The sequence below is a fragment of the Pteropus alecto genome, unplaced genomic scaffold (assembly GCF_000325575.1).
Source record: "Pteropus alecto unplaced genomic scaffold, ASM32557v1 scaffold61, whole genome shotgun sequence".
NCBI classification, from domain to species: Eukaryota; Metazoa; Chordata; class Mammalia; order Chiroptera; family Pteropodidae; genus Pteropus; species Pteropus alecto.
Window position 1 is genome coordinate 15,647,477 of NW_006434835.1, and position 16,062 is coordinate 15,663,538.

Below are 16,062 nucleotides of genomic sequence, written 5' to 3' on the forward strand. Positions count from 1 at the left end.
ACATTAAGGATACAAAAGCAAGCAAATAAACAACATAAAAAAATAAATGACTGATTTTAGATTATCACAGCAATGCAGGCTTGTTGAAAAAATTAAAACAATTGAGAAATGTATAATTGAGAAACTGAAAGTACTTATGGCTTCCTTTCTAGTCACAAACCAAACCAAACTATATATTTTGCTTATGAGTTGTTTACTTAAAAAGTGTTGTTTCCTGTTCTTATTTATAAAAATGAAATGACCACAACTTTTCATATTGTTCTCACACACATAAACAACATATACAAAGCTGTTTTTTCCTTGAATGTAGTTCTCAGATTGCTTTCTCTTGAGAGTTTGTGAATTAAAACAAAAAAATTAGAAAGGAAATTTATTAAAGAATGGCCCAAGAAAATGACCTACCATCCATCAGTAGTAGAATGAATAAACAGTAAAATGATAAACACTGTATATAGTTTTACAATATACTACCATAGTTTAAAAGCTTGCAGAAATTAAAATGAATGAACTAGATCTGTATGTATTGATACAGTTAGACTGCAAAACAATGTTGAATGCGAAAAATGTTAGAGATTAGGAGCAATGGAATACTGTTCAAATATACACACAAGCACAACATAATGCTGAATATGACTCTGGATATGAATGTAATGTAATAAAAGTATAAAGTATGAATAGGAATGATAAACAACTTCAAGATAGTGTTAACTCTGGGGACAAAAGGGAAAGGATGGAGAAGAGGTGGCGCTTTAGCTGAAATATTAAAAAAAAGCTCTGAAGCACGTATGGCAAAAGATTAATGTCTTTTTATTCCTCGTGGTGGCTCATAGGTATCAAGTATATTACTTTCTATATATTATAGTTAAAGTTGATAATGTTGATGGTAAAATTGATGATGATGATGATGATGAATAAAGGGGTGAGGAACATTTCCTGATCTTGATTCATCCTTAATTTTTTTCTGCTAAAAGATAAAGTGTATAGATGCAATATATAGTATGTCCTTAAAAAACATACAGATGCCTTCTTTTTTCCTTGTTTGAATTATTTTAACATTCAAAGACAAAAAGCAAGCACTGATTTTTCTTTCTATTCTTTTTTTTTTTTTTTTTAAACATACACACAGAGGTCTAACAGCCAGACTGCACAGAGGAAATAAGCTCCTGCTCTGTCCCCCACAGTCCCATCCTGTGGTTGACGCTGCTGTGGGCCCTCCCTCATCTTCTCCCATACACGTAGGAATTCACAGTGGCTGCTTCACCCTCCAGCTGTGATGCCTTTGCTCTCGTTCACAGTGTGTGCCTGTCCCTCCTCAAAGATAGTTAACACTATCTTGAAGTTGTTGTTTATCATTCCTATCCACATTTGTATACTTTTATTACATTATGTTCATTTCCAGAGTCATATTCAGTATTATGTTGTGCTTGTGCATGTATTTAAATGAACATCTCCCTTCTAAAATAAAAACCAAACAGTTGTTAATTGTCAGGGTACATCTCTCACACTGGTCTCAGTTCCTACCCTACGATGGGAGAATGAGGGAAAGGGGCGGGGTGGCCAGAGCTGGAGGGGTGGTCTGTGCTGCTGCCCTCTGGTATCAGACTGAAGACAGAAGACATAGGTCAGAGAACCATGGAAGGCACAGATGAGGCTGGGACCCTCTGTGAGATAAAGTAGGGAGAATTCTCCACAGCAGGTTTAAATAGATCAATGTGTTAAAAACTAAAATAAAAACAAAAATAATCTAAATAGTCAGCAATTCGAAGACTATTGAATTTCAAATTTTTCCCCCACCAAGACCGTTAAAATACAGCAGTAACAATCTAGATCTTTTCAGGAAGTGAAAATAGAGTCCCTGGCATTCTTCCTGACAACACTGTGGCTTCCACAGTTACTGTATTTGCAGCTCTTTCGTCTTGAAGACACTAGGAAGAACCCTGGGCATAAAGGAAGTGGCCTAAACCCACAAGGCTTCCCTGGACACCCTATACTTTTTCTGAGCCACAAAGAGGAAGAGATCAAAGGTGGCCTTGACCTTGGACCAAACCCTCTCCAGGAACATCTCTATCAGACTCCATGGTCTGCCCTACAGGGTCTCATGTAGCTCCTGTCAACTTCTTCCAGCTGCTCCTATCTTCTGAGTCATCTTTCAAGAGCAAGTCCTCCCTAGGGCTGGGGCAGTGGTTAACAGTGGCTGTGGCTGTCAGGAATCCTAGTTATATAAATGCCTTCTTCTAATGCGCACCCGGCCTGTCATTTCTAAAAGAAAAGTCTTTATTTCTAGCACATATAAAATTTAAAGCACTTTGTACTGTGCCTGTACAAAAACCATAGAAAATGCTTTATTCTATTTTATTCTCATTTTGGCTTTTACTTATATTCTTATTTGCAAGTCTTATTTCTTTGTGGCAGTTTGAGCTCTAGCATCTTAATGCCTTCATACTTTATTTCAAATTGCTCTAGAGAAGCTATTATTTCAATTTCAGCTGATTACCTACTTAATACTTTCAAGGGGGGGTCTGGCTGGTGGCTACCTCAAGGGCTTATTTCTCAAATTATCCCTTTAGCTTTTCCAATTCCTATTTTCATGCCAAACCAGAAAGAGAAATCCAATATGACTAATTTGTCAATGCTTACATAAATCCTTATGACAATTTCTCTACTAGTAAAATACAGGTTATCCTAAATAACCACCCTATAAACACAATGACTTGTCCCCTCCTACTTTATAAAATGGTAGAAATTTATAGTTTTATACTATATTGTAGAACTTCATAGTTCTACAGTTTTAGTTTTGTACAATTTGCTATAATGTTCTGGCAAATATGCATTTAAAAGTAATAAATTTGAAACAACTTTACTTAAAATAATAAAAAAAGTTCATAAACTAATATCATTCAATTCATGATATGCCTGTCTTTCCCTTAGTTGTAAGAAGTAAATATATGTTAATTTGTGCCTTTCTTCTAAATATAATATGAATAGTCTATTTTGCCTTTTTAGATAAAATTCACTTACTATAAATTTCACTACTTTAAAGGGCATAATTCAATGATTTTTAGTATATTCACAATGCTGTGTAACCATCACCACTCTCTATTTCTGGAACATTTTCATCATCCCCAAAAAGAAACCCATATCTGTTAGTAGTTATTCCCAATTCCTCACCTCTAGCCCCTGGCAATCACTAATCTACTTTCTGTCTCTATAGATTTGTCTATTCTGGACATTTCATATAAATGGAATAATATACGGTCTTTTGTGTGTAGCTCCTTTCACATATCATATTGTTTTCGAGGTTCTTCCATGCTGTAGTTCGTATCGGGCCTTCATTCCTTTTTATGGATGAATAATATTCCATTGTACAGATGTACCCATTTTCTTCATTCATTAGTTGATGGACATTTGGGTATTGACATATGAATCGTGTTACTATAACATTGATGTGCAAGTTTGGGAGTATATACCTAGGAGTAGAATTGCTGGGTCATATGGTAATTCTATGTTTAACTTTCGGGAAACTGTCAAAATTTTTTCCAGAGGCTGTAACACTTTCCAATCTCACCAGCAATGCACAAAGATTCCAATTTCTCCTTATCCTTGCCAACACTGGTTATTTTCTGGAGTTTTCCTCATGTTTTATCCTCCCACTCATTCATCTTTTTAATTACTATTTATTTTGTCACATTGATTTACCACGGTTTGGGTTATTTCATTTGGGCATTTTGATTGTCTGCATTCTCCCTCTGCAATTATAAATATGGCTCTTTATATCTTTGCAACAAGATGCTTGTCTTTCAGATTATGTCTTTGAAGTATATTCTTCTAAAGTGGGATTGCTATGTCAATGAATAAAAAGAGTTTATAGCACTTGTTGCTGCCAGCGACAAAGATTTCTTTATTCTCTCACAGTTCAATTTAATTCAACAAAAACTTACTGAGGGCTTATGGTGTACTAGGTATTATGCTAGGTTCAGGGGAATACAGATGTAGTCCTTATCCTCAAGGCACTTATAGCCCAGTAAGACAGAGAAGAAAATAATTTCATAACATGTATGTACAAAGAAATAGGTACATGCATGATGCCACAGGAGCACAGAGGAATGACTCCACAAAGGGAGGCTGGAGTAGGTTAGGAACTGATACAAAAAAAAAGGCTTCTTAGAAGAAATGAAACTTAAGGTGAATCTTGAAGGCTGAGAGGGAGTTAGCTAGGCAGGGACAAAGGAATAGAAGGTTTATAAGTACAGGCTAATGTGATTGAGGATTTATGAATAATCTTGTACTCCTGGGAGACCGTGTGTGTGTGTGTGTGTGTGTGTGTGTGTGTGTGTGTGTGTAGGGAGGAGGGGTCATAGAGAGAAGAATAAGAACAAGAGTAATTCAGAGCAATCAAAGGAGGAAGAAGTTTTGAGGAAATAATGGTAAGCAGTGGAAGCTGATAAAAAGTCACATAAGAAGTCTGAAAGTGTCCATTTGATTTAGCAACAAAGTGGGGAAGGCTGGAAGCAGTGATTTTAATGGAGTTGGTGAGGTCAGAAACCAGACTGGAGAGGGTGGAAAAGTGAGTACGAAGTTTGGAAGTTAAGAGACAGTTTATGTTGACTAAATAAAGCCTTGTACAAGGAATTTTTTTTTTTTTTTACTGTTTTAGTTTGTTTTTGCCATTTTTTTCTGAATACATTAAAACAATTCAAGTGTAATCAATAATGGTTTCCAAATTTCTTCCTAATGAAACTTACTGTCTTTTCTTTGAGCTATAGCAGCTAATCTGAAGTGGTTGCTCGTTTGTAAAGATGGTTGCAATAACTCTTCCTATCCTTCTGTACAGGCCCCATTGCCAACCATCCATTAAGAGGTGGAAACTTTTTTCCTTCCCATGAACCTGGGCTGGCCTTGTTATTTGCTTTGTCTGGTAACGTGAGACAGAAATAACACTGTGTGACTTCTGAGCCTGGGCTTTGAAAGGCGTTATAGCTTCTACTGATGCCCTCTTGGAATCATAAATACCAGCAGGACCAATAGAACTGCCCAGTTAAGCCGGGCCCAAATTGCTGATCCATAGAATTACAAGCAAGTGAAATGGTCGTATTAGGTTACTAAATTTTGCGTGATTTGTTAAGTGGCAATAAATCACTTTGATATCTGATTAATTTTTTAAAGCGTGTCTTCTTGCAGTTTATGCCCACTGATATGACATTTCATTATAAAAGACTAAGTATTATTAGTATAAATTATTCATCAAAATATTAAATCAATCCTAGTGAGATCTTAAAATATATTTAGAGAGTTTTCTTTTGATTCCAACCATTTGGTTCCTGTCTTTAAGTCAATTTTCTGTCCAAGACAAAATATCTCACACTTTAACAGTGAAATTTTAAAAAGGAGAGGAAGGGTGAGGGGAGGAAGGAAGAAAGAGAGAAACTACAAAGAGCCAGGGCATTAGATAGTACTGGTCATAGAATGCAGTAATTATGGATTCCTTACCTGGGGTCCATGTTATGTTTTAGTCAACTTTGTATCTCCAAGGTCTATCATGGTCTCTGAATTTGGTATACAGCTAATGCTCAGCGAGGATACATGAAAAGATAATAAAGTTGCTATTTTTACATTGTTTCATATTTGTATGTCCTGTTTTGTAGAAGTAGAGCTCCTTCTGTTGGAATTCTGATCAAACAGGCTGTTATAACCTTGAGTATATCAAGGAAGATCTCGAAGCCTTATGTGGTAGATATGTGCATCGGCAACTATTGTCTCAACCCCATGCTCCACGTTTTTGAGAATTCTACAGGAAAACAGATCTCAACTCCAAAGATTTCAATGTTTCATAAAGACAAAAATAATCTCTACTCAAAAATGGGGTTTCTTGAATACGTTCAAATTGAAATAATAATAATAAAAAGAACAGTAGTTACATTTGGTTATATCCGCAGACCTGCTATTAGATGAGGCAAAAGGAATAAGGGGAAAGGCATGACAGGGTGATGCCACTATGATTGCCCATCTGAATGATCTGAACTTGGTTTAACCTAGAGTTCTGCTTCCATTCTAACGTCGTGAGAATGGGGAAGAGGATGTGTACGGAGAAGTATTAATTCTTTCGCTGCTTGGAAAATACAGATGTTAGGTCACTACTAGAACTGCAAGAATGCTGAAAATAAGACTTTTCCCAATGTAAAACTTTGCTTGGGATTAATTTAAAAAAATAATTTTCCTTTCCTTTAATAGTTATGCACATGAAAAACAGTTATAAAAGAGAAATCATCACTCATCTTCAAAACGAGACTGGCAAATATGTAGAGGGTCTAAATAAATTACTAGATTTGTGATTTTGTTCTCACCTCATGCCATACTGGGCCCCCGTGGGACCCTCTGTAACTTTACATTGCTTCTCTTGGTTTTGAATGACAACTGACATCACTATGTTAGGGTTCAAAAGTTAAGAGCACAAAAATGTCCAGAAAACCATTGGGAGACTGGTAGGATGACACGTCACCAAAAAGCAGAGATACCTTCCTCCTTCACTGACATGGGAAGGAGGTAAAAAGCAGCATTAGTTTATGCTGAATCTCCAAATATTGCACAAACCTTTTCTGTGATAAAGAATTTGATTGATGACCTACTCAGATAGTCATACCTAGTAGGATTATGTTTGAAAAATGTGAAATACAGCAAAAACCAGGCAGACAAAACCCAACTTGAAAAGGTTTACTCTAGCCAGGGAATTCCATTTCTAAGAAACAATAAGCAACTTAATGACTTTGGTCAGTTCTTTTCTAGTTTTTTTCCTCCAGCCTTGATTAAAATCTGACTTGTGAATTTTCTTTTTTTAACATCTTTCTATGGTGCAGTAAAAAAACTATTCAACTAAAAGTTTGATGACCTTTTGATGCTTTTATTCCAGTTTTACCATAAACACACTGGATAACTTTTGCAAGATAATGTAATTCTTCCATTGTTCTGTTCTGCACAATTAGGTCCATAATTTAGGGTTGTTAGAATGAACTACTGAGATGTCAAATTACTTTAGGAATAATAGAGTTTATGAACATAAGGTATTCTTATTCTAAAATGGAAATCTAATCAATATCTTTTTACAAGCTTCCTTGAGAAGCTTTGCCCATTTTTATGGCTTTAATGACTGACTTATATTGGAGTTATTAACTTTTCCCTTAACTAACTTATTTTCTAGATATCTCCACTTAGCTGACATGTCTTCAGACTAAATAGAGCAGATATTCCAGGAATAAAACTGTTTTATTATAAAGGTGATAATACAGTTTCTAACACAAATATTTTCTATGATGGCCATGCTGGAAGGCAAAAAGCCTGATCGTGAGTATATGAGATGTGGAAGAGAGAAACTTCAATGGATAATTATTGGAGGCAGACAAAGGAAGCAAGGCAATTACAGTCTTATAATTTTCTGAGTACAGGTCTTTTACCTTCATTAAATTTATTCCTAGGTATTTTTTTGAGGTAATTGTAAATGAGATTGTTTTCTTAGTTTCTCTTTCTGATAGTTCATTATTGGTGTATAAAAATGCAACCAATTTCTGAATATTAATTTTGTATCCTGCCACTTTACTGAATTAACTTATCAGTTCTAATAGTTGTTCGGTGGAATTTTTAGGGTTCTCTGTATATAACAGCAGTTCCCAACCTTTTTGGCACCAGTGACTGGTACTCCTATGAGAATCTAATGCCTGATAATCTGAGGTGGAGCTGAGGCGGTTGGGGAGCGGCTGCAAATATAGATAAAGCTTTGCTTGCTCACCCATCGCTCACCTTCTGCTTTGTGGCCCAGTTCCTAACAGGCCACAGACTGGTACTGGTCAGTTTTTGGCCCAGGGGTTGGGGACCCTGATATATAGTATCATGTCATCCGTGGTATTTCTTGAATAAATGAATAAATGTAAGGAACACAAGGGATCTCAAAATAATATCTTTCTTTAGGAAACCCAGAGAGATGGAGAGGCTTCCTTAGGTAGTGGCTTTCTGTACTAAAGATCTCATCTCATGGTGGTTGACCATTTCTGAACTGCGGAATTACAGACTTCCCCTGCTATACAAAAGTAGAGCATTCCTATGAAATCTTTCATAAGCCAAAATGGCCTAAAGCAAAGAACCAATCGCCATTAATTTATACGGAAAAATTTCGTTTGTCACCAGACTCCCCAAATAACCAAATCACATCGAACAACACTTATAACCTAAAATAATGCTGAAATATAGTAAAAGCAGTGCCACTCACTGCTCCAGGCGCATGCTGCCTCTGTGACAGCTTGCTGCAAAGCAAATGCTAGATTTTGTTTTTGCTTTTTTTTCCCCTCTGTAAAAGGGACAACCCTTTTTGGATTCTTTCAGTTAGTGAAAACAGGTACAGTAGGTCCTCACTGGTTCTGTGTCAGGTTCTGTGAAAAATATAACAAAATCAATTTTACTATAAACTAATTGATATAAACACGTACGTTCCTATGGCATCTAATCAATGTTTTAACTAAACATGATGAATGAAACGATATTATCTGAGGCCCTGTTGTGCAAATGTATATCTTTACTAAAAGCCAAGTGTTCTAAAGGAAACTGAAAATTGGGGAATACCTGTAATGATCCTGGGCAGGTTAGATAATCTGAATTTTGATTTAATAATCTGCAAAGTGGGGAAAATGCCTTCCACTTCATAGTGTTGTTATGAGGATTGGTAAAAATGTATATCAATTTCCCTCGCACAGAAGGCGCTCAATAAATGGTAGCACCTATTACTATTATTAAATTTTTATTATTAGGTTCATACCCACTAGCTGTTGATCTAGTGTTCTTTCTACAGTTAACTCCAGTTATGTAAACGCATTTCTTTCAAACGCATTTAAGGACCCCTAGAGACTCAGAGACCAGTGCTTTTTTCTCGTCGGGAGACATTAGCAATCTGAATTTGGAACAGTTTGCTAGAGCGGAGCGTGGTGAGGTGGTACAAGGTTCACAAACAACACTGACCAAAGGAATTTGTCTCCAGTACCTTTCCACTCTCCTTTACCTATTGCAAACAGTATCTCACCGAACCGCTCACCGGCTTCTCCAGGTCAAATCACGCTTACTAAATTCCTATTGCGCGCAGCGCACCATGCCAGGAGCTGGAAGAGGGCGGGGCACAGTCCCTATTTCTGCTCTTTTACTTCTGCTCCTTTACAGCTTGCGGGAACTAAACCCTCTTCCCTGGGGTGGTGCTAAAGTGGTTCGCATGCGATCACTCTACCATAAAAATTAAAAGGGTAGCCCCAAATCTCCACACAGATTGGGTTAGCAAATAATCGCCGGCCTTAACCAGGGGAAAGGAGCAGAAGCAAAGCTCCCTGGGAGCCTGACCTTTTACTTCCCTTCTCGCCTTATCGCAACTCACCAATTTCAACTAGCGAATGAAGCGATGAGGAGACCTGGAAGGCAGGACTTAGTGCTGCCCCTTCCACGCTGATTGGACTGCCAAGGCAGTCGGGAGCGGACCGCATGAGCTGTCTGGCGACCCTCTCTCGGTGGGCGGGGAGTAGTGGGGACTGCGCTTGCGCGGTGGGAGGTGGCAAAGTGGCCGAGGCGGAAACGCATGCGCGTTGGGCGGAGCTCGGCTCTTCTCGTATTGCCAGCCCAGTTTTTCCCCATCCTTTCCTAGCGGGTGCTGGTGTTTCCGCACCTTGCCGTGGAGAGTCGCTGCCGAGTGGGCGCTTGGTGTTCGGGTGGTCATGGCTGGTTACGAATACGTGAGCCCGGAGCAGCTGGCTGGCTTTGATAAGTACAAGGTAGCTCGGGCCCCGCGGACGCCCCTCTCCCTCCTCGGTCCGGCCTCTCCCAGGCGGCTGAGGAGCCGGCGCGGTCCATGTCACCTTGTGCGGCATGGCTCCCGGCGGGCTGGCAGGCGCTTCTGCTGGGGTCCTGCCGAGTCCTGGGGCTTTGGGGTTGGGGTGCGTGGGAGCACCGTAGGCCCGCCGCCCGGACTCGGCACCCTGCTGAGGGATCGCCTTTTCCTTCGGAGACCGCTCGGCGAGAGTGGAGCGAGAGAATTCCCTTCGCTTCTTTACTTCATTATTATTATTTTTTAAGCCTCCTGAGAGGTGATACAGTTCCTGACTGTGGTCTCTTAATTGTCTTCATTTCAATGAAGTTTCTGCCCGCCTCTCGTATACAACTTAAGAGACAGAGATGGTCTTTTGGCAGATGAGGCCCGGGGAGAGGGAGTGAGTACTGAGGCCATACTACTAATACACTCCACTTCCACTCCCAGTAAAGAGGCTTCCTCGGCAGTAGCTCGTGGCTCTTGGGCTGCCAGTTAGTGTGAATGCGCACCGGACGGAACTGTGTAATGGAACAAGCGCGGGCTTTGGAGTACATATAAACTTGAAACCAAACCTGATACCAAAACCTAATTTCTTTATTTGGCTTTGGGCCAAACAGTAGTCTCTACCGTGCAAAATGATTATAAAAATTTGAGAAGCACCTGGCACATATTGGGCTTCCAGTAAATACTTAACTTTTCCTACAAATCTGGTTCGCTTTCAGTGCTTTCTTATCACTGAATGACTTTTCTATCCATTCAGTTGTCCAAGGGTGAAATCTGGGTAGGAACCTTTCATTCTTGCTACCTGTGTCGCTTTCACTCCTGATTTCTCTGCCCCACCCAGCAGCCAGTGAATCATCAGATGATGATTGTTCTATCATTTTTAGCCTAAACTAGAAGGGTGGTTTCTTTACCACCCTCCCCACATACATTTTAAGTATTCTTTTTATTTTAGAATAGTTTTAGAATATTTTAATATAGATTTACAAAAAAAATTGTGAAGATGGTACAGAGTTCCCATATATTCCACACCCAGTGTTTCCTGTTATTTACATCTTACATTAATATGGTACATTTGTCACAATTAATGAACCAATATTTACACATTATCATTAACTGAAGTCCATACTTTATTCAGATTTCATTAATTTTTACCTAATGTTCTTTTTCTGTTCCCAGATCTCATCCAGGATCCCACATTACATTTAGTTCTCATATCTCTTTGGGCTTCTCTTGGCTGTGACAGTTACTCAGGCTTTTCTTGTTTTTGATGACCTTGATAGTTTTGAAGAGTTCTGGTCAGGTATTTTGTACAAATGTCCCTCAATTTGAGGTTCATCTGATGTTTTTCTCATGATTAGATGCGGGTTATGGGTTTTTGGAAGAAGGCCACAGAGGTGAAGTGTCGTTTTCATTGTATTATGTGAAGAGTACATGCTCTCAGCATGACTCACCACTGTTGATGTTGACTTTGATCGTCTGCTTAAGGTAGTGTTTGTCAGGTTTCTCCCTGTAAAGTTACTCTGTTTTGGAAGGAAGTTACTCTGCACAGTTAGCACTTAAGGAGTGGAGAGTTATGTTCTACCTCTTTGAGGGCAGAGTATAGACATAATTTATTTGGAATTCTGCATGGAAGATTCATCTGTTCTTCCCAATGTATCTTTATTTATTCAGTCATTTATTGATATCAGTATGAGTTTGTGGATATTTATTTTATACTTTGTGTTATAATTCAATACTACTTTATTTTATTGTTCACCTACTTTTGCTTTTGCTCTTCCAGTCTTTTTTCTATGTTTCATAGTGATCTTTTAAAAAAATAAGCAACTGGTCACATCACTTCTTTGCTTAAAACCCTCCACTGTCTTCCCATTGCTCTTGGAATGAAGTCCAAAAATTCATAACGATCTACATGGTTCTGAAAGACGTGGTCCTTGTCTGTGTCACCAGCTTCATGTCTTGCCACTCACTGCCCCTCCCAGCCTTAGTAACCATCTCGCCTTTCCTTTTTTTAGATCTCCAAGTAATGTTATGTCTGCCGGGAATGTAGCTCCCTTCCCCGTTTACATTCATCTTCACATGTTAAATATCAGTTCCTCAGAGAAGGGTTTCCTAATTACTGCTTTCCCTTTTAGTATGTTCTCATAGCACCCTCTGCTTCTTTATGGAATTAGTTTAGTGTGTCTCCCCCACTAGAATGTCATACCCAAGTGGTTAGACCTGCCTTGCGAACCACCATGACCTGAGCACCGTGCTGCTGTGCATACTGGGCACCCAATAAACCTTTGTGGAATGAATGAATGACTGAAAAAGTCACAATGGGTTGTGTCTAACTGGAATTGGAAAAACTGTAAGGGACCTTAGAAAGTCGCATAGTTTATTCCTCTGCTTTCAAGTAATATTGTGCTATTCCATTTTGAACCGAGGTGCTGCTTGCTGATTTGTCTTAAAATTTTAAGTGGAAAGAAGTTCCAGAGCCTTGGTAACCCAGGCCAGGGCTTTACAACTTTCATTAAAGAAGGTTATTAACCCAGATGACCTCCTGTTTTGCCTTAAGCTTTATCCCCTTTCTGTTACCTGTTTGGCATTGTAAATATTGACATGTAAAACTTTTTCTCCTTACTAGGATCTAACTTTCTGGGTAAGTGTAGAACAGCTGTTTCATTTGCAGCAGTGTCTTTTTCTTAGAAGCAGTCTTTTTTGATTGATATTTCCAACTAGATAGGTGTCTTAGTTTACAGGTAATTTTAGTATGCTTTTCTGTTCCTATTTTTCCCTCTTCCGTTATCTGACTCATGTCCTGTATCTGACAGCAGATATCCTATCATCCTGGAAAACAGATCAATTTAGCAAGCATCTGATGTTCACTAAAATATAGTTTGTTGATGTTATTTTAGTTATAACGAGGCTTCTTTTTAAAAAAAGTGGAGAGCACAAATTTATTTCTTCTAATAGAGAGTTCTTTACTCAGTACCGTGTTCATATTAAAAAAATATGAATCCAAAGGTGTCCAAGGGAAAAGTCTGGTCAATTTTACTGGAATGTGAATCACACCTAGAGACTTTTTCTTCGTGAGGATCACACGTTCCCATGGTGTGGTCTTTGACAGTAAGTGCTTTATAAGTGCCTATTGAATTAAAACAGCTTTACCTATCAATGGGTAAAGACTCAAAACACTTGAAAGAGATTTTTATTCTCTGATGTGACCATGTATATTAGAGCAAAGAGATGTAGAGAAAAATTGATACTATAAAAGCAGCTGGTGGAAAAATTACTTTTAAACTAGTTTAATTTCTTTATCTTCCATAGAGGTACATCTGAGAGCTACAGTTAGAAACCTGGCAGTTATTCCGAATAACTGCTGAAAGGGGTATACATGTAGAGTGGTCATTGGGTTTCTGTATACAGACAGCTGGTTTTCAGTACAGAAGAGAGCATGGGATGGATTCTGTGTTATATGCTCTCTAAACACTGTGTTCTTTGTTGTGTTACCACAGTTTTATTAAACAGTTAAATAATTAGTGTCTGCCTTTTCTGTCAGGTTATGAGCTCTGGGAGGACAGGGCCTATAGCTTTCTTGTTCAACATGACCAGAGTAGGCACTCAACATATATTTATTGAAGGAGTGAAAGTAAAAAAGACTATAGACCATTTTTGAAAGTATAGTAAAGGGAGCTGTGCATCTCCTGGATATCAGAAGGATACGTTTGTATTTTGAATGTGAAGATGTTATGGGTTTAACTACCATTGTTCTCTGTTCCTTATAAATGTACCTTCAGACAATTATGCTGAGGGATTTCACCCTCGTGAGGCTTATTTCTCATTTCTACCTGCCCTTTCTTTGGATAGGTCTGGCAACAGGGTGGCAACTTAATGGATAGGTCTTTGTAGTTGAAGAATTTTCTCACCTAGCTAAGTGTGAAATTTATATTGTGGTTTACCTAATCTGACCTAGGGAAGGCATAGTTTTAATTTAATTGATAGTGTATCAACTAGTTTCAAATTGTATCATTTTGCTTCAGAGGAAGTGTTCTGTGAAATATCTTGTTTGGTTACAAGAATATAATGTTATGAGGAATTGGTTTTTGCTACTATGGTAGTTAATTGGCTGTCAACAACATCTTGATTATAGGAACGGTGATCATTATGAATTTATTAGTATTAGAACTAAAGAACTCGAATTTGGTCTTCTCTTTTAGTGGTCAGTTAAGGTTGTAAAGAGAGACTGCATCTTGATGGTAATGCTAAAGAACTCGAATTTGGTCTTCTCTTTTAGTGGTTCATACAGTTTGATTTTGTTTATTCAGTAAGCATTTATTGAATGCTTACTCTGTCAGACATAGCATTGGGGCTGTGACAGTTAAGCCAGGCTAAGATTCCTGCTTTCAAGGGACCCAGTTTGGTGGCATATGGACAAGTAAGTAGTTATAAATAGTTAATAAACACAGTTAGGTAAGTGCTGGGTGCTATGGGAGAGGAGAAGGAAGCAGCTCTGCCAAGTGAGGCATAGAGTTGAGAAAGACATCAGAGAGGTGATGGAGGGACATGCAGAGCTCTGTCTAGAAAGATGAAGTCTGAGTAGGCCTCACTATTACCATATAAAGAGAGGAGAAAAGCCATTGCACAATAAGACACCAGTGGGGTGCAACGCGGGGGTGGGGTGAGGGCAATTGCAGAGGATTGAGAGAGTATTTTCTGGGAACCAGAAGAAGTTAGATGTTTAGGCTAATGGTGGAGTAGCAGGAGAGGAGACTGAAGGAGGAGGTGGGCCCTTGCAGAGGGGGATGATTTGATGCAAAGGACTTCTGGATTTTACCCTGTAGATCAGTGTTTCTGTTGTCCAAAGACCATTGGCATCAGAATCCCCTGGGGAAAGTGTTTAAATAGCAGATTCTCAGGCCCACTTTGGAAGATTCAGGTTAGACAGATGGCTGTTATCTTCATGTTAAACCTCAGATGGTTTTTAGTTATATTGCAGTGTTATAGGTTTTGGGGAGCCACTTAGAGATTTCAAACAGGATCAGATTTTAATTTTAAGAAGCTCATCCTGGCAACTTGTAAAGGTGAATGTATGGTGGTGGAGGTAAGGATCCTCCTGCATAAAACTAGGTAAGAAATGAGGAAGGCCTGAATCTAAGCAGGAGGGATTGAAAAGGAGTTGGGGATTCTAAAGATGGAGATAACAGCTGGTTAACCTGCCCACTGTAATTGGCAGCAGACATGTTTTATTTGTTCTACACCTAGTTCTCTTGATAAACCAGAATATTGGACAACACTGGCCCTGAATTTCTTCTTGACAAGAATCTTCTGAAGCTGAAGAGCTTGCTGTCTTTAAAAAGGGTATTTGTTCTCTAGTTTGCCGTTTCTCTACCAGTCCATAGGCTTCATGCAAGTCTGCTTTGTTCCGTTTACCTGCCTGATCCCTGTGGACATTTGAGCTTGTAATCTTTGATTTAAGATTTTAAATTGACAGTTAGGTGACTGACTAGCTGGAGGTGTTGGTGTAGGGATCAGGGCATGAAAGATGAGTCAGGGATGACTCAGATTCTGGTGGGATGACTGCGTGGATAGAGGCTGTAGTCACTGAGGTAAGGTTTTATAAAGGATTAATTCTGTAAAAGTACCCTTAGTAAAGATAGCATCTAACATTTGTTGAGTCAAAAATTTAATCCTCTTGATAGCCCATGAGAGATTGATTTTTAGAGAAGTACAATTATAATTTAAATGACAGATGATGCTGAATCTGACAGGAAAACAGTAATCTTTTGCACTGGGAATTTCTCTTGGATGGGGCCACTTGAAGGTGTGATTTGTGGACTTGGAATTAAAACAGAGAAAACTTCATGTTCTGAAGAGGTATCATTTGTGGATAAATTGCCCTCCATCAGAGTATTTCTGTAATGATTCCAAAGACTAGAATGCTTTCCTCCTGCTCCTGAGCCACAGTAGAAGCATGAGAAATTCTTGATCTTTTGATTTTCACTTGCTGTGGTTGCAGGCTGATTACAATGTCATATGTTCATTTGGCTTTACCTAGATGTGTTACAGTTAATTCATGCATCGCTTATCTTTAGTTGTGCCTTGGTCTCCTTAAATAGATTAGAAGAAGTGGCCTCTCCTGCCTGTAAGTACCTTAGTGGTCTGAAAAGCATTTTAGTGGTCTTAGATATAGATTTACAAATGTCTCAGAATTATTTTTGCACTTGGCAGAGACAGGATTCTTTCAGAGGGAGTGG

The 16,062-nt window shown here is 38.7% G+C and overlaps 1 protein-coding gene across 1 annotated transcript in view; it reads left to right on the forward strand.

Annotated features, from left to right (window-relative positions):
* The first annotated feature begins 9,615 nt into the window (after positions 1-9,615).
* Positions 9,616-16,062, forward strand: part of SELENOI (selenoprotein I) — a 44,508-nt gene continuing 38,061 nt past the window's right edge. The window contains exon 1 of the mRNA XM_006927105.3: positions 9,616-9,791. Coding sequence (XP_006927167.2) covers positions 9,735-9,791 — 57 coding nt within the window. The 5' untranslated portion in view covers positions 9,616-9,734. The remainder of the gene's footprint in view (positions 9,792-16,062) is intronic.